Consider the following 19,563-nt stretch of genomic DNA (forward strand, 5'->3'; position numbering starts at 1 on the left):
CTTGCCTGTGTGCTACACTTTTACCTGGAGGCTTCCACTAGAGGGCAGACCAGAGAAAGATTCAGGTATTTGCAGACTTAGCATAGTGTTTATTTTCTTAGAATGTACACAACCGACGCATAAATATAAATGTAAGGTATGTGAGGAAGCCATGATGCTTAATATAAAATTTGTATGATCATGTTGAATTAAAACTACCAACGAAATATATTAATCCAAAACCCTTCAATGTGAAACCATGGTTTATAAAAGCATCTGTGACCTTATTTTTCAAATGACAAAAATGTATTCTGGAAGGGCTTGTGTTCTTCTTTCAATTTTTTGTGAACAATTAATACAAAAAATTCACAGAAAACACACTGAACGCACAAAATTCTCTGCTAAATATACTTATCTATTAATACAGATTGACACTTAACATCTTACTACTGCACATCTTACTATAAACACATTCTAGCAAATACACACCTGTTGGTTTGGAGAAACCAGCTGCAGGTTGGTCTTCTTCTTGTCTGTTCCAGATGCTGCCACCTGGCCCAGGACCTCGCTCCCTTCGTGAATAGTAGTTCTGTACATCAGCAGGCAGGGTTCGGCGCACCGCCCAGCTGGAGGCAGGAGACCAACCCGACCGGTCCAGTGGTGTATCAGAGGTCTCAGGCTCCCTCCTTTTACCCCCAGGTCTGTTCTCATTAAAGCGGTTGTAAGAGTCACTTCCTGTGTTATTGGTATTCCCTGAGAAAGAGTTACGCTGCTGTCTCCAGTTGTCAGTCGACTCAACCTGTAAGCCACATGGCCGCTGACCTGGTCGACCACGTCCACCACCACGTCCTTGTTCAGAGTTCCAGCCTCCTCGAGACCAAGAGTCTGTAGGAGTGTCCCCAGAATTCTCCTCAAATTGCTGCTCGCGCTCCCGACTCTCAGCATTCCCCCATGACCTTTCTTTCACCCATGGTGGATTTTCTGATTTACCTCGGTCTGGCGACATCTCATGGAGGCTCCCATTGCCCGAAGAGTTAAACTCTCTGGCTGAGAACTGATTCTGTCTCTCAGGATTGTTCCTCCAATTGGAGTTGCGGAAGTTACGTGCACCCCGCCAGCCTTCACCTCCCCAAGAGTCCCTCTTCCGTGGTGATTGTGCCCTTTGATCATTACGTTCTGGAGACAGACTTCTCCGGTTTGGCCTGTTTCTAGACCTTGAGCGTGATCTCGACCGACTTCTAGAACGACTGCGAGAGCGCCTCCTGCTTCGTCTCTCTCTGCTGCGATTCCGTCTGGAGCTGCCTCTGTCATCGTCATGTTCACGTCCTCTACTCCTAGGTGATGAGCCTGCATTGCGACTGCGATCCCGATCTCTTGACCGTGACCTCCGTGATCCTTCCCCTCTAGACTCCCTTTTAGGAGACCAGGTAGTTGTGGGTGAATGGAAACGAGACCTGCGCTGACGTCCATCTTTTCTGTCTGAGCCTTTCTCGTCTTTGGAAGGCTCAGACTTGGAAGTCTGTGCATGGTTGTTCTGCCCTATGTCCTGATTAGGGATCTGGTCAGCAGAAGATATCTGGGGGCCAGGAGCTAAACTACTACTTTCAGACACCTCAGGAAGAACAGAGGTGTGGTCTGAGCCAGGTGAATCACAATCCATAGGGATGGAATCAGTGTTATCTTGATGACTTATATCAAGAGTGTCATCTTTTGCATCGGGAGACACTAACATTTCTTTCATTACCTGAGCTGTATGCTCAGGTAAGCAGGTTCCAGACACTGACTCAAGTTTGCCAACCTCATTTGTTACACTTTCGCACTCACTCGGCTGTAACAGAGTTTCCGATACTGGTTTCTGATCAATAATCCTGTGGGAAGAGCCAACTGTAGGCAAATTATCCTGTGGTTGGACAATTAAACTGCCACAGGTGTCACTAGATTCCACTTCCTTTATCTGATCTGTACTGGGAGCAGAGAGCTCATCATCTCTTTCAACTGAAAGGTCTCTCTTATGTGCTGCTAATATTTGCTCATGTGTTGCTGGTTCTCTCTCAGGTGTGACTTGTTCTGGCTCTCTGGCAGATGAAACTAGCTCTGATTCCCTCTCTGGCATGGCGAGCTCTATCTCGGGTGTGACTAGCTCTCCCTCGGGTGTCTCGTCTTCAAAGCAATCCAGCTTCTCTTGAGGTGACGACTGATTGTCCTTTGGGTTGTCCACATTCTCGGTTTTGAATTCTTCATCATGCTGTTCAATACCAGCTGAAATTATTTCACTCTCTGCTGGATCCACAAGATCCTCAATGTCCACTTTTGACTTGTATGCATCATGATCTACAGAGTCTGAATCCACATCAACATTAGCATCTCCTTGGTGGGGATTTCTACATGCTTTTGCCTCCTCATTGTTCTCCAATTCCTGCAAGGGATCCATATTCACAGCCATTTGCTCTTCACTCCCCTGGCCAGTTTCTTGTTCTTTCTCTGTGTCCTCTTCTTCAGTTTCAACCACTGCTTGAGTTATCTTCTTTTTTGTGCCCCCTTTCCTTTTTGCAGGCTTCTGTTTTCCAGCCTGTTTTTCTTTGCTTGTGGAAGCATGCATGTCACTAGATGCACTGCCAGTAGGAGAAGAGGCGTCTGAATCCGACTGCTGAGACTGAGTAGATAAAGACTCCTCGTTCACACTTTTTCTCCGTCTCGAAGAGCGTCGAGATGCAGCATTCTGTTCTTGATTGGCAGCGCTTTTTGATCCAGATCCCCTTGTGCTCTTTCTTCCCTCACCCTTGGGACAGGTGACTGCACAAACCTTTCCATAAAAAACTGCAAGGAGATGCAAAATGTGTAATGAATTACCTCATAGTTTATTAGAATTAATATTACAACATATAATACCACCTTTTAGTCTGGTATGATTTTTGGCAGGGATAAAAATGGGCATCATGATATAAGGGAAGTTTGATCATACTCACTTGAAACTCCAGATCTGAGTGGACATGGGAAGGTAGAGGGTATAAATTGGGGGTGCTGAGGAAAGTCATGAGAACGGGGGCAGCGTCTGGAAAAAATGCTGGTGCCAGAAAATAAAGCATAGGTGATTAATTTCACGTTAATCTGACACACCTGGTTGGTTATGATCGGTAATTGTGTAAACGGGGGGTGGTGGAGCATTTATTTACCTTGTCAGGTATGCAGGGGCATTAGGAACAGGGATGGGTAGCCATTGATGCTCTGAAACATTTCTCTGCAAAAGTTTCCTTTCTTCATGTAATGGTTCCTCCTCTGACACCACTTCAGACCCCGTTCTACACAGCAACAACAATAGCTGAGTTTTACAAGCAATTGTCATCACACCTTTTGCAATGTCAGAAAAACTAAAAATAGTTATATATCCGAATGGTTTCCTTGTCTGTGTTAATCATAACATTTATTTGCTGAAAAATTACATGTAGTTTACTTACACAATTTGTGTCAGCATACTAAGTGTCTCTCCGTGCTGAGCTGAAAGTCCAGGCTGAACATTTTGAGTAAGCAGCTGAGAGAGGCATCTCTCTTTTCTCATCTGTACAGGGAATTATATGGACTATTTTGCAACTTACATTTTTAAAAAGTGAAATTCATTTAAGCTGGTATTATAAATCAAAATGTATTTATGAAAATGTGAGACAGAGCAAAACAAACCTTTTTCTTCTTTGGAGCACAATAAACATCATCTGTTGGCAATCAAGTAGTACAAATAATTGAACATTAGAAAGCACAGTCTTATTGAAATAAAAATATACTTGACAAAGTAGAGGGATCTTAGTGTCATACAATTCACTGACCTGTTTCATTTACCATATTTTTATAACAGCAAAAATTGAAATCACAGCATTTGATTAAAACATACTTATTTGACATTTCAGCTTGGCATGGCCTCTTTTTCCTTCCTTCCCTCCCACATTTGTGGCCTCTTCTCTATAGTAAACAACACCGATTAGCTAAAATGTACACTTGTAGATTTTTAATCTGTGTGAATTTATTAGCACACAAATATATGAAGGTGAAACAGGAAAAAAGAAAAAGAAAAAAAAAGACCTACTTTGAAAAGTAAGTAAAGAAAACTTGTTCAACATTTTCATGGTTATTTGATATGCTTCGTGTTTTGACAGGAATCTGTTAATACAGACAGGCCCATTAGATCACAACATACAGAATTACAAAAACATATGACATACAAAGGTACAGAAAAGACTTTTTTCTGACCTTGACATAACCCAGCACAGGGTCCAGTCTACAGATTATGCTAAACGGCCTCCGGTCCACTGGGCAGATTTGCACTATCTACAACAAAATATAAAACACAACAAAAGCAAAATAGTAATCATAATAATTAGTCTGAAATAAAGAATGCAGACTTTTCAAACAACCTTCATTTTCAATCAAGTTGAGATATTTTGTAAAATGCGAGAGGGTGTATTTTATTAACTGTTTTGAACTTCATGTAACTTAAAATAATAAAAGCTTTCTAATGTTGTCACTGACTAACAATTATATTTTATTTTATACTACTCTCTAAAAAAGTTAAGACAGATGCGTTTACTAATGTGCTACATTATGTTCCTTAATTACGCTTTTTAGTTTGGGAACTAAGGATACCAACTGCTGCAGTTTTACTTATGAAATCAGCAATCTTGTCCTTCCTTGCTTGATACAATCTTGTCCTTCACATGCTCAGCAGTCTTTGGTTACCATTGACCAGTTCTCTTCCCCATGATGTGTCATACACTTTCAACAGGAAATAGATCTGAACTGCAGGCAGGCCAGGCAATACCCGTGTTTCTCAAAAAATTTGAATAACCTCTATGTTCATAATTTAATTAAAAAATAAATAAATTCCAGTTTATTAACTATATCTAATGTGATATTTTTCCAGCCTTCATTGTTTAAAATTTTTGTATGACTTATAGCTCATGAAAAATCCAATCTAACAAATAAGAATATTCCACTTCGAGTTTGAGGACATTACGTTTAGCAGAGTTCACACAGTACATATCTGCGTTTATTTCAGCACATGTAACTACAATCATGGGAAAGACTGTGAACTTGACAGTTGTCCAGATGACCACCTACATTTTCCACAAGGAGAGTAAACCATACAAAGTCATTGCTAAAAAGGCTGGATGTATAAATATGATTTATACAGATTGCTGTATAAAATCATATTAACTGATAACTGACAGGCAGGGGATAATGTGTTAGGAACCTTTCCATAAGCAAAAAGGATGCCCTCAACCTTAAGAGGATTGCCAAGAAGAGGCTATTCAAGAGCTTGGGTGAAATTTACAAGGACTGGACTGAGGATGGTGTCAGCGCATGCAGTCTCTTAGCAGTATTTTAAAACAGCATAACCTGAATATTTTGTTAAAGTGATCCTTATTTTGCCCTGTCCCTACTTGGAGTGTGTTGTAGGCATCAAATTCAGTCTGTTCATATTTAAGAAATACAGTTGGTCAGTGACAATATTAAAAAGGTCATTCTCTTGTGATTTTATCAGTTAAACAGATCTTCAAAAAATTCTTATTGTGTTTTACAAAATATCCCAACTTCACCAGAAATGAGGCTTATTGCATTATATTACAGTTCTAATGCACTGTAGAAGATACTGATCAAACTAAACCAGATAAAGACTACACAATGTGTATGCTGCCTGCATTTGAACCATTTTGTAATTTTGTTATAGTGGTGTAGTGCAACAAAATTTGAGCTGATGATGTAATTGAGGATAGGTTGTATTATGGAAACTGTATCTGTGTGTAACTGATGAGAAGATAGAGGCTGTATGTACGAATGAGACAGACCTGGGCCCAGCGCAAAATGCAGCTGAAACAATAGCGGTGGCTGCAGCTCTCAGGTACAGCACAATCTGAAGGTCTGGGGTTGTTCAGACAAATTGGACAGCGCTGATTTTCCTCATCCTCCGATCCATCCTCTGCACCCTGAACACCTAATATTGTAGAGCACAGTATTTTAAAAGCTACCTTGAAATATTTAAATTTTATAATTAATAAAAACATTTAATAATTTGTTAACCTACCCTAAAAAATAAATAAACAAAAATTATTAAAAATAAATTAAACACACCCTTTTTTTTTAATACTGTTAAAAAAGTAAACTAAATCAAACTCCATTAGCTAGCTAAAATAATTTGTGAATGTCTAACAAGAAAAATAGCCAAGGGACATTCTAAAATATATTCCTAATGTAGTTCTTATTTGATGGCCACTTGCTGGTTATTAAACTCACATTATATAAACAATGTTTTATTTAAACATGACAACAACAACAACAATCTATGGAAATACTAATTCTGCTGTACAATTATGCAATAATACACGAGAGGGAGTGCTATAACATGAGATATTGGCACTGCTGAAGATCAGTACACCAGTATATCTCTCATTATAGCATGAACCTCAAGTGTATTATTGCGACTCTAACACAGTTTGTTATTTCTGTTTATTATTAGGTTTTAAGATAAAGAGGAATTTGTTTGTTTATCAAACTTCCACGAGGAAAGCAGAGATTAAAGCATCAAGTCAATGAAATGTCATGGTTCAACCATTGTTTACAGCGGATTCAGATTGTAGTGATATACACTAAACGATGCCAAGTTCCCTCTGCTTAAGTTAAAAGTGAATATTTAAGAGTATTGCTCCAAAGCCGTCCTGCCGAGCTGGCGAACGAGATCAGTGGAGAAAAAAGACGCTCCTTGACTTGAGGTAAACGCAATCACATAAACCACAGAAGTAGCATTTTACTTTTTTTTTTTTTTTTTTTTGTATTACTTATTTCTGTTTTCAAATCAGAAAGCGGAGTCCACTGCGCCATAATTCTACTCTGGTTGAAATAAGGTCCACGAACGGAAAATGAACCTGTTCCTTGTGTTCCTTTGCGGAGTGATACCTGAAGAGCTCCGGTCAGTGTACAATTATCGTGTAATATTGGCACTCCTGGAACGTCTCTCAGCCAATCACATCACAGGGTCAGAACTATCTGTGGTATAATTATTGTATTTTATAGTTATCGTGAGATCTCTCTGACACACAAAAAAAATAATAACAATAAAAAAAAAAAACAAAGTGTGCAACAATAACAAACAAAAGAATTCAATAACACCTCCACGCAAGCTCATATATAAGTTGAATATCTGTTATTTTAAGAGGAGCTCCCATAAAGTGTGCATGTGTGGATCAGCTTGCTGAATAAAAGACCAAAGACCATGGGAAAGGAGCTTTTGCATTTTCATAACATATGACTAACGCATTTGTGAGTTATAGCTGTTTCTTATGCAGTGTTTCAAAGGCAAGCTGCACAGCTCTATTTAAGCAGAGGCTGCAATCACACAGTAATGAAAGTTCAACATTTTGTTGATAATTATTCAAATTCAATTTCTTATGAATCTCGTGATACCACATATGTCCATATTGGCTTTTGATCCAAGCACTAGTTCATGATCAAATATATGTCTGTTACATCTCATCCTGCAGATTCTCTCTATGCAGAATCCCCCCTAAGCCCCTCCTTCTCCTCCTCACACACAGACTGTGACCTGTCCCCCTCCCCTCCCTCCCCCCTGCCAGTCAGAGAGGGCCAGAGGACACAGACAATTGAAAGCAGTTTTAAACAAATCAACAGTAACATAATGACCACCTCCTTATTTTAGTTTCAGTATGCATGTTTTCAGCTCCATTGTCCAAAGGAGCACTTTGTAGATCTAACATTACAGAGAGGGGTGCACCTCTTGCTCTGCATACTTTCATTGCTCCCTTTCACATGTTCTTCAATGGTTAGGACACCTACACAGCAGATATACTGAAAATGTATGACCTACTGTCTCTGCCTTTTTTATGTATAATGTGGACCAACAGAGTATGTGTGTGTAACAGTGTAGACAGTGAGTGGACACAGGTTTTAAAATCTCCAGCAGCACTGCTCTTTCTGATCCACTCATAAGTGCACTATACAAACTGACATAGCACCGCAATGTCAGTGTCACTACAGTGCTGAGAATGTATGAGCAACTGTCTCTGAATTCATATCTATAAGTTGGACCAATAAAATATGTGTATCTCAGTGTGGACAGTGAGTTGACACAGTTGTTAAACTCCCCAGCAGCACTGCTGTGTCTTATCCACTCATAAGAGCACTACACACACTGCCATATCACCACAATGTCAGTATCACTGCTGTGCTGAGAATGATCCACTACTCAAATCATATCTGCTTTGAGGGGGTCCTGAACACTGGGTCTCAATGCTTGATGAAATTCCAGATTGACTTCTGTGCTGTCTCTAAAACCCAAGCCACACGTTGACCTGTCTGCAGACCAGAAATTCACCCACTCATCCACTACCCATTCTTCTTACAATCCAACTCTGCTGAGACACCACGACACCAAGGATCACATTTAAAAGCACTATAAAATCTATATTAAAGTGTGGCTCCTGTATCAGGAAATGTCATATGCTACCTTCTTGCTCTGCAAAGACTGCTCGCTTTCACCCTGCTCTTCAATGGTCTGGACACCCATACAGCAGGTATGACACAGGTGTTGGAGTTTTACATCCCTCAGCATCACTGCTGGACTGAGAATACTCCACAACCAAACACTGCCAGCAGACAGTGTCCTGTGTCCACTGATGACGGACTCAAGTACAAGCTACTCCACATCATATCTGCTGTTTGGGGGTCCTGAACATTAGGGTGAGAAACCAGAGTGTAACTCTGCAACTCTGAGTGCAGAGGGATTTGATCCAAGGACTAGTTCTTGATCAAATATATGTCGGCTACATCTCATGTATGCCTGCAGACTCTGTTTGGCAGATTCCCCCCTCGGCCCGTCCTTCTCCCTCCCCCCTGCCAGTCAGAGAAGGCCAGAGAACACAGACACAGAAATGCAGATCTACAGCAATAAACACTAAAATTATGACCACCTCCATATTTCTACATTCAATGTTCTTGTTATCAGCTCCACTGTCCACAGGAGCACTTTGTAGCTTTAAAATTACAAAGAGGGGTCCACCTCTTCCTGTGCATACTTTCATTGCTCCTTTTCACATGTTCTTCAATGGTCAGGACAGACACACAGCAGGTATGCTGAAAATATATGAGCTACTGTCTCTGCCTTTATTTCTATGATGTGGACCAACAGAGTAGGTGTGTAATACTGTCGACAATGAGTGGACAAAGGTTTTAAAATCTCCAGCAGCACTGCTCTGTCTGATTCACTCAAGAGCAGTACTTACGCTGACCTATCACCAAAATGTCAGTGTCACTGCAGTTCTCAGAATGATCTACTAGATTGATCTACTACCTAAATCATCTCTGCTTTGTGGGGCTCCTGAACATTGGGTCAGAATCCAGGGTGAAACTCCAGAGTGAGTTCTGTGCCCTTTGCTGTCTCTGTACCCCAAGCCCAACCCTCACCTGTCTGCAGACCAGAAATTCACCCACTCATTCACTACCACTCCCTCTTAAAATCCTGCTCTGCTGATACACCAGAACACCAAGGATCATATGTAAAAGCACTACAAAGTCTATCCTAAAGTGTGGTTCCTGTATCAGGAAATGTCATATGCTAACCTCTTGCTCTGCAATAGATTTCTCACTTTCACCCTGGTCTTCAATGGTCAGGACACCCATACAGCAGGTATGATTCGGGTGTTGGAGATATAAATCCCTCAGCATCACTGCTGGACTGGGAGTAGTCCACAATCAAACACATCCTGCTGACAGTGTCCTGTGTCCACTGATGACGGACTCAAGTACAAGCTACTCCACATCATATCTGCTGTTTGGGGGTCCTGAACATTAGGGTGAGAAACCAGGGTGCAACTCCCGAGTGACATCTGTGCTCTATGCTGTCTCTGTCATCTGCTACTCCTCCATCTCACGCTACATCTCCAAAGAGATGCCAGAACAGCAAGGACCACCTTACAAACACTACACAAACTTCCCCAAAAATCCCCTTCTATCTCAGAACAGCTCGTATGCTAGTGCTTTCTTATTCTACTAGTGAATACAGACTGTCACCTCCCCCCCTCCCCTCCCCTCCCCCCTGCCAGTCAGAGAAGGCCACAGAACACAAACAAAGAAATGCAGATATTCAGCAATAAACCCTAACCACCTCCTCATTTCTACATTTAATGTCCATGTTATCAGCTCCACTGTCCACAGCAGCACTTTGTAGATCTAAATTTACAGAGAGGTGTCCACCTCTTCCTGTGCATACTTTCATTGGTCCTTTTCACATGCTCTACTATAGTCAGTACACACACAGCAGGTATACTGAAAATATATGAGCTACTGTCTCATTTCTATGACGTGGACCAACAGTGTAGGTGTGTGTAACACTGTGGACAGTGAGTGGACAAAGGTTTTAAAACTTCCAGCAGCACTGCTCTGTGTGATTCACTCATAAGAGCGCTACAGACACAGACATATAACCACAATGCCAGTGTCAGTAGAGTTCTGAGAATGTATGAGCTACAGTCTCTATATCTATAAGTTTTAATCTATAAGTTTGATCAATAAAATATGTGTATCTACAAGCGTGGACAGTGAGTGGAAACTGGTGTTAAAATCTCCAGCAGCATTGCTGTCTTATTTACTCATAAGAGGGCTACACACGCTGAGCTATCACCAAAATGGCAGTGTCACTGCAGTTCTCAGAATAATCTACTACTTAAATCATCTCTACTTTGTGGGGCTCCTGAACATTGACAGTGAGAGTTCTGTGCTCTCTGCTGTCTCTGTACCCCAAGCCCAACCCTCACCTGTCTGCAGACCAGAAATTCACCCACTCATTCACTACCACTCCCTCTTAAATTCCTGCTCTGTTGAGAGACCAGAACACCAAGGATCATATTTTAAAGCACTACAAAATCTTAGTGTGGCTCCTGTATCAGGAAATGTCATATGCTACCTTCTTGCTCTGCAAATACTGCTTGCTTTCATCCTGCTCTTCAATGGTTTGGACACGCATACAGCAGGTATGACTCAGTTGTGGGACAAAAACGTTATATCTCTGTCCATCAGCATCACTGCTGGACAGAGAATAGTCCACAACCAAACACAGCCAGCAGACAGTGTCCTGTGTCCACTAATGACAGACTCGAGTACAAGCATCTCCACATCATATCTGCTGTTTGTGGGTCCTGAACATTAGGGTGAGAAACTAGGGTGCAACTCCAGAGTGACTTCTGTGCGCTATGCTGTCTCTGTCATCCCCTACTCCTCCAGCTCATACTACACCTCCAAGGAGATGCCAGGACAGCATGGAACACCTTACAAACACTACTCAAACTTCCTCAAAAAGCCCCTACTATCTCAGGACAGCTCATATGCTAGTGCATTGTTCTTCTACCAGTGAATACCAGCTTGGACCCCGGGAATTCTGATTTTTATTATTATTCTTATTATTATTATTAGGGGGCCACTCTTGCTATTGTTTTTGTTCTGATTTTTAGGGGTTCGAGCACGAAGTTGGAATTTGGCTCTATTCCAAAACAGTTGACTTTGTTGGAGTCTGTAGGTAAATAATTATCAAAAAAAAATTTCAACATTTGGACAAACTGTTGAAACAATACATCAATTAGTCGAAGCGTGCTGAGTTTTTACATTCTTTCAGCTGTAACTCAAACAAATGAAGCCCAATTAAGACCAAAATTGACAATCCTATATAGGGCCTTACTATGAAAAAGCGTATACAATATGACTCAAATCCACCAAAAGGGGGCGCTACAATTGGACAATAACTGATTATAAATGGGCTTTTTTGTGTTATAGCGCCATCTAGGATTGCAGGGGCACCACAATTTAATCATGTCATCTGATCCTCATACTGATCAAGCATGTGCAGTTTTGAAATTTTTGGGGAAAGCGTTTTTGAGTTATAGGTGCATTTGTGATTTCTAGAATTCATGCTGGATCTCTATTATTGGGAGGGGCCTGTAAGCCACATAGTGATGAAAGTTCAACATTTTATTGATAAATATTATAGGTCAGGTCTTTAGGATTTGGCTGATACCAAATATGTTCATGTTAGGAAGTACCATAGAGTAGTACTCCCTTAAATAGTTCTGTAGGTGCATTTATACTATAACTGCTTAGCAACACTATGCTACAGTAGTAAATTCTTTCACCACCAGATAGAACTAAAAAACTAAATATTGTTTTGTTTATCTATATGGAGGTTAAGATCCTTTTCACCTGCACACGTCAATGGTCATACCATATGAATATTAATATTTATCATAATTAAAAATTATAAAGTCACCTATACCTCTTCAAGTGGCCATTTACCCTCACAGTACATCAGAATAAAAAACATAACAAAAGGTATTTCCTGATTAGTTATAATCATCAAATTAAAAGAAATAAACACTTGAGATACATCAGTCTGTGTGTAATAAATGAGTATAATATACAAGTTTAACTCTTTGAATGGAATTACTGAAATAAATAAACTTTTTCATGATATTCTAATTTTATGACCAGCACCTGTAATATACAAGTTTATAGTACATAATGTATATAATAATATACGATATTACTATTGTGTCTGTCCGATTTTAAAAGCACTGCTCACAAATTACATACATCACACAAAGGCCCTCTGACATCACACATCACACAGAAACAAACGCACCTCAGAGACTGTAGAATGCATGTCACAAACACAAGCACCTATTACAAATAATCTGACACTGCACATACCTACTTGGCTCTATGTCTAACAATTTTGCCATAGCCACAAATGTCAATACATCCTCTCCCGATCAATTCATAGTACAGGAGTTGTCAGATTTAACTTGACTGCCATATTAAGCCAGTTAGTGCTTGAACCCGCAGATAGCCGCTAGCGGCTCTAGTTTAATTTTTCTAGTCCTATTCAGACAATCTGTTTTACTTAGGGATGTCCCAGTTAAGATTATTTTGCAACAATGTCTTCATAAACTGCTCATATTCCTATTGCAGGACTGCAGAAGTAAAACTTGATCACTCAATATGCATAGTATAATACCAATACCACTTTGAAGTGCTGTTGGACTGGATTCGTTTTTCAGTTCAAAATATTTCCACAGTTCAGACATTTTAGCCACATCCTGACAAATTGCACTCTGTTTACAACACCTGTGTGACCGCTGACAAAGGATTAGACTAAAATTTCTAAGATACACTAATAATAACATTACCCCTTTCCTGCAGGAAAAAAAACAGGGTTGTGCTGATCTAATCATAAGGACCACTATCAGTGTTGATCAACTGATGTGTTGATTTTATTGAGCATCAACTCAAGCCTCATTCAAAAACACCATTTCATACATAGTTCCAGAGTGACATATGGATGAATAGTCCACCATATCCCATAGTAAAGGAATGTTTCTGTGGGTTTTCACAAGAATGGTGGTACTGGAAAAGCAATTTAGTGAAGTAACAGCATTTAGTAGAGTATGGCACAAATCAGATAGGTCGTAAAGTATGTGGCTAAACTTAAGTGTTGAACAACACATCACTTGGACACCCACAAGTTGGTTATGTACCATTTGTTCAGACATTCTCTGAAAGGATTATTCGCCGCAAAAAAGATGAGAAATTTTCAACCCTTGTCCAGTTTAGTGGGCTTTTTACTGCCCACACAAGGTAGCACCATGTTTTCTTCTCAGAATCAGTAGAAACAACGTATCACACGTGTGCATGTGGTGTGGTATAATAGCAATGCATAAATCGAACAGCCACTCCCATCTGATATTCACACCAAGATTTCTCATCCAGAAAAAATACAACATAAATATACTGATGTCCTGTGGTAAAATTACATTACCACAGCTCTCCACATAAAATAATCCCATCTGAATAGGGCTTAAGTAATGCAACCAATGTGCATTAGACAATGTGCATTGGACAATTTTGAGTTATATTACTTTGCATTCCTCTGAAATAGCATTCAGCATTTTAATACATTAATAGTGCTTTTAAGAATATAAGAAAAATAAATACATAAATAAATATACACAGACATATTTATAATATATATATATATATATATATATATATATAACATTACACCTGATCTTTTACGACCTACAGAACACAACCTCATAACCATGATCTGTCAGAACAGATAATATATGCATAAAAAAAATATTAAAAATAGATGTGTAATTGTCTGCTGACTTTTTTTTCACACCCACCTTTTCCAGACTCTATGGGCATATTTGATTCAGTGTATCTTTGCTCCCAGGCTCGGTTTGCTCTGTAATGAGACCAAAAGAAACATTACTGGATCAATATGAACAGGTTTAGAGAATTCAGGCTATATCAAGTTTGTATTGTAGTTTCTCTGTTTGATTTTGTTAGTTCCTTGTTAATTCCAGCTAAATTAAAAAGGACTTTAGAACTTTAAATAGACATTTCTTTACATTTATATATACATTTGGTTATCTGTAATGCTCACTAAACCACAAAATGGGAAATAAGACAGCCTAGTCCATTTTGTGTGCTGCATAAGTTGGAAACCATGGGTTTTACTGAGCTGTTCTGTGTCTGCTACCCTTCTGACATAAGATATATCATTATAGCATTCCCTTACTGTATCTCCAATCATGTAACCGCTTATCCAGTTCAGGGTCTATCTGGGATCACTGGGCGTACATCGGGGACACACCAGTCCTTCACAGGGCAACACACACCCAGGATCCTACAATTGTGTGACTGTGACACTACATGCTGTGCTGCCACAATCATGTTGATGTTAGAGCATAAAGACTAGGGTAAACTAAGTAAAATATACACAGTGTGTTGAGAGGTATAAAAAATATTTAGAGAAAAAAAAAAGGAAGAATATCTTGAGAAACTGCATTTCACCTCTCTCTACTGGTGTGAAAGAGATCTGGCTTATTACCATTATTTTATACAAAACAAGTTAGTCAGATGCACAATGCAAAATTTCATTTTCTACCTTAAATAGGTCACTGAATATGGAAAAATTCTACACTTGCTTCTAAATGATCTATAAACTTTACAACACAAAGACTAAGCAGGATATATATTCTCTGGATCTCAAAAACATGTTGTATGTGGGGATGTATATTTTAAAAATAATAATACTGTATACTACAAAGGATAAATCATCTCTCCCAATCAGATAATGATCATTTAATCAGTGTTTCTGCTATGAAGATGCTTCACAGTTTTTTGAAATATCACAAAATCTCAATTACAAAATTCTTCAGAGGGCATTTAATTTGAAACAAAGGATGCAAGGGGAGGAGAGAAGAGAGAATGGCAGATTCAAGTATCTAACCTTAAGCCAGTTCTTACAGTTGCAAAGGGCATTTGCAAAATATCATAACACCCACTGAACTGCATCGTGTCCAAACATTCAAAACTGGCATTGGCACCACGTCTCAATGCATCCAAGGGCATTTGGGCACATAAGAAAAAGTAAAGTAAATTTTTTGTAGACTGTTTGGATAAACTTCAGAACGGCACTGTAATTGTATGGATATGTTTGGGTATATTTTTGTGTTTTTAAGGAAATCTGTCTGTCCACATTATCAGTGAATTAAACACATTTGCTGCAGCTGTGGAAATACATTTATTTTTAAACTTATCTAATATAATTGTTACGGGGGAGAAAGAGAAGGAAAAAAAGCACATATACAAATTTTACACATCCATACCAAATAAGTTATTTCTTTCCAACTCAGCTAGTCTGAAGTAGCTGCTGCCACTTATGTTTTGTCTTCAATCTGAGCTATTTATTAGCACTAATATTTGATATATGCTGTGAGCAATGTCAGCACATGGTGATTGTTTAGTCAACTTCTGCTCACCATTGCAGCTTAGATAATCCAAACCCAAGCTAGTCCTATCAATGAAAACTGTATGCAAACCAAAATGTGTATCATTACCTCAACCCTAGTCTGAGGAAAATAAATTAATAAAAAAAAATAAAATAGTAATTTTCATATCATAACACCAAAAGGAATAAATCATCCCTGTCCAATAAAAAATATGCATTGCCATTTTTGTTCATTTTTAGTCTACTAATTCATTTGAACCCAGCAACTGCCTTTCACATTGAGTGAAAAATTAATGACAAATTAACCAATAGAAATGCTCCAAAATTACTCAGAATACATTTTTTTACATTGATTTCCATTTCATTAAAGGTGTTTTTTTCCTTCTCTTGTAAAATTTTTGGAGATGCATGTTTTTCTTTGGACAGCAACATTATATTGCATGTCCTCAAATTTTAATGATATTATGCACTATACAGACACATTACGGTGATCAAATGCATTATAGAGAAAAGTTCAAAATCAATTACTGAGGAACATAGTCCTTGAATAGATTCATAATTCTGTTTATTATAAGGCTATGTGTTTCCTTGATGTCCTTTATTCTTTGATGTTTTTTATATCAAAGTATGATTGTATGACCTTCTAATAAGATGCACATCACACCACTCCTTGCGCCATATAACGTTTTTGTCATGTGTGGCAGCTAATAATTTAAGAATGAGCAGATATTAACAGTTGCTATACACAAAACAACTTTATACTGTTTTGTTTCAACACAGTTCTTATTCATGAATCACTGCCTTCTGCCACTACCTTTACCTGCAGTTTAATGTTAGGTAAATTAAGGGTTATTTCATATACACATACCATTTATTTTTTTAAATTGAGGTTGTAGATATCAGAATTGTTTTACTACAAATCATAGGTAAAATGATCTAATATTTGACAAAGTAGATCTTACTATTGAAATGTTATATAGTTTATTATAATAAAATGCATCACAACAAATTTAACATAACTTTGGCTTAAAAGGCTATACTGAGCATTGCACTTCAGAGAAATAAATATATAATTCATGTACCGTTATTTCACTTTAGAGCAAACCACGTACTGGGGGGCTATGTTTCTTATTTACACGGGTATTACTACGTTATTCAGAGCCAGAGTATATTATATATGTCACGCTCTTAGACAAAATACAACATTGACATAATTTACCATCTGCTTACATAAAAAAAAAATCATTAAAAACACAGAGGCTGATGTAATCATATACGGGTGCTCCAGAGTCTTTAAGTGGCGAGAGTGGTCAACAAGACTCTCCACGAGTGAAATGTTTCCAGGTATAAAATATTGTCCAAGTCTACACCGTGGAGGACGGTGTTAACTTATCAAACAGGATTAACAATAACTGTGTGGTTATTAGAGGATATGGAACGTCTGCCAATGGTCAAATACCATTTTTGAATTCCTCCAAATCCCATAGCTTTTATGCACTCTAAAGTTGTCACAATTCAGAGATATAAACAAACTCCTGTCTCCACGCAGACACCAGTGTGTTTAGCTAACGTTAATAGCTAACTGCCTCGGCTAGTCTTTCAGGATAACATTGTTTACTGGGACAGTTAGCTAGCAGTTTATGGAACAATAACAAACGAACTTGGACCATCGGTGGAAAAAGACTGGCCGTGCTGCTCCAGTTTGTTGTAGAGGGTTTAAACTTTGCTCTGCCTGCCACATATCAACATGACCTTTTACCTCCACCACTAGGCCCCGAGCGCACTGCTGTGGCTAAAGCTAAACCGGGGACCGTTGGTACAGTGTTAGCTCCTACAAAGTAAATGGTGACAGCCTAAAACGGTCTCTACACAGTTTAAACCTACTGAAGGTTGGAGACTTTTATATATTAAAGTTTCCACGTCGAGACCAGACTGGGGGCTCACGCTAAGTCTGCTAATAACTTCAGCCTCGTTGCTCGTTTGAGGCTGAAGTTGGCTCATTCTTTGAATCATCCGTTCCACCTTAAACGGTGTAGCAGTTCCATGTCTTATTGCCCCGTTCCGACTTAAGTTGTGTCCCATTTCCTGTCCTTATTTGACTATTTGTTTCTATTAAATTCCATACCACTTTAAATAATGTTTTCGCGCCCGAGTTTAACTGCTACACCATTTAAGGTGGACCGGAAAATTCAAAGGAGCCAACTTCAGCCTCACGTTCACGTTAAGTTTGACATTGAGCGAATATTTGGTTGTCTAACCACTCGTATTTAGGCTCACTAACCTCGAATTTATCAACCGATAGGGAAATCTGTAGCTGCTGCTCCTAGCGAGCATTTAGAGCGTTAAATTAAAGTAGACTAACTCTCTAAAGAGAGTGTTGTTTTCTGTGTTGGCTCTGCTCTCAGTACCCGCAGCTATTCTCTGAACTAGTGTCTCTTACCGAGGATTCCCCTGTTTTCAGCCGCGGATAAAGGCTCTTTCTCCGTTGTGTTAGTACTAATACAGCAACATGAGCTCGGTTTCCACAGCGCAGCGGAGTCGGGCTGAACGCATGGAGCCGCGGCTCGAAGCTCCACTTTAAAACCTGCTACATGTGGGTCACAGCGCTGCGGGAGCGAGCCGCACGGTGGCGCTGCAGGATCCGGCGCCACAGCACGACGCTTCTGCTCAGAGACCCCCCCCCCCAGTTTTGCATCATTCTCAGAATTATTCCGAGATTGTTTTCAAAATGATTCCGAGATTATTCTCACAATTCTTACTTTATTCTCGGAATTTATTTATTTATTATTATTTTTTTCAATGCCGTGGCCCTAAAACTCCGTCGTACCCCATTGGAGGATATTTCTGTTAGTCATTGTCAAGGACCGTGGTTATTGTAGTTCTGCGCATTAGCCAATACTGTAAGACTACAATGTATCGTAATGTCAGAGAACGCAAGCCTAAAGAAAACAACGCTGAGCCTCCTGAACTGTAAACATGAAAGTCATGGATAACACTCGGAATGTAAGTATAGAATTTGAATACATTTATAAACAGTCTGGGGTTTTAATTAAACAGCAAATATAAATACAAAAAAGTGTTATAGCTTAACGTTACTAGTCTACTACTTTATTTAAAACTTACTCTACATGTTTTCTGTTTGCTTATGACATCGTGTTTTAAAACGATTTGGCTCAGCCCAACAAGGAATTATTGCATTATTTAATAGTTACAATAATGATTTGTACCTTAATTCTAAAGATGATAAAATGATATAACGTGCCTGTTATAATGCTTCAGGTGCTGACCAGAAGGAAATGTTCATACAAAGCACTTTCGTTTTTTTAAATGAAGGAATGGGACAGGACTGGTGTTTTACTGCAGCACTGTGTCATAAAACCTCCATTTCATTCCAGATGAGTTCTATGTTAAGAACAGAGTATCAATTAAAGATTCTATATAATGTTAAAACGTGAACTGATATTCCTTTCACTCTAAGTGCAAATTTTCCGGGTTTCTCACGAACACGAGACTCAAAAGAGAAGAGGGCCACAGACATAATAAGTTTAATATTCATTCATTATCTGTAACCGCTTATCCAATTCAGGGTCGCGGTGGGTCCAGAGCCTACCTGGAAACACTGGACGCAAGGCAGGAATACATCCTGGAGGGGGCGCCAGTCCTTCACAGGGCAACACAGACACACACACACACGGACACGGACACTTTTGGGTCGCCAATCCACCTGCAACGTGTGTTTT

General features: G+C 39.2%; 1 protein-coding gene across 1 annotated transcript in view; it reads right to left on the reverse strand.

Moving 5' to 3' along the window:
• Positions 1-18,434, reverse strand: part of scaf11 (SR-related CTD-associated factor 11) — a 30,348-nt gene extending 11,914 nt beyond the window's left edge. Inside the window, exons 1-11 of the mRNA XM_066667939.1 lie at positions 18,264-18,434; positions 14,211-14,272; positions 5,814-5,959; positions 4,219-4,296; positions 4,055-4,128; positions 3,863-3,930; positions 3,655-3,686; positions 3,435-3,535; positions 3,153-3,278; positions 2,946-3,043; positions 469-2,796 (exon numbers count right to left, since the gene is read on the reverse strand). Of these exons, the coding sequence (XP_066524036.1) occupies positions 469-2,796; positions 2,946-3,043; positions 3,153-3,278; positions 3,435-3,535; positions 3,655-3,686; positions 3,863-3,930; positions 4,055-4,128; positions 4,219-4,296; positions 5,814-5,959; positions 14,211-14,232 (3,073 nt within the window). The 5' untranslated portion in view covers positions 14,233-14,272; positions 18,264-18,434. The remainder of the gene's footprint in view (positions 1-468; positions 2,797-2,945; positions 3,044-3,152; positions 3,279-3,434; positions 3,536-3,654; positions 3,687-3,862; positions 3,931-4,054; positions 4,129-4,218; positions 4,297-5,813; positions 5,960-14,210; positions 14,273-18,263) is intronic.
• Between the last annotated feature and the right edge of the window lie 1,129 nt (positions 18,435-19,563).

Source organism: Hoplias malabaricus, chromosome 4 (genome assembly GCF_029633855.1).
Source record: "Hoplias malabaricus isolate fHopMal1 chromosome 4, fHopMal1.hap1, whole genome shotgun sequence".
Classification (NCBI taxonomy): domain Eukaryota; kingdom Metazoa; phylum Chordata; class Actinopteri; order Characiformes; family Erythrinidae; genus Hoplias; species Hoplias malabaricus.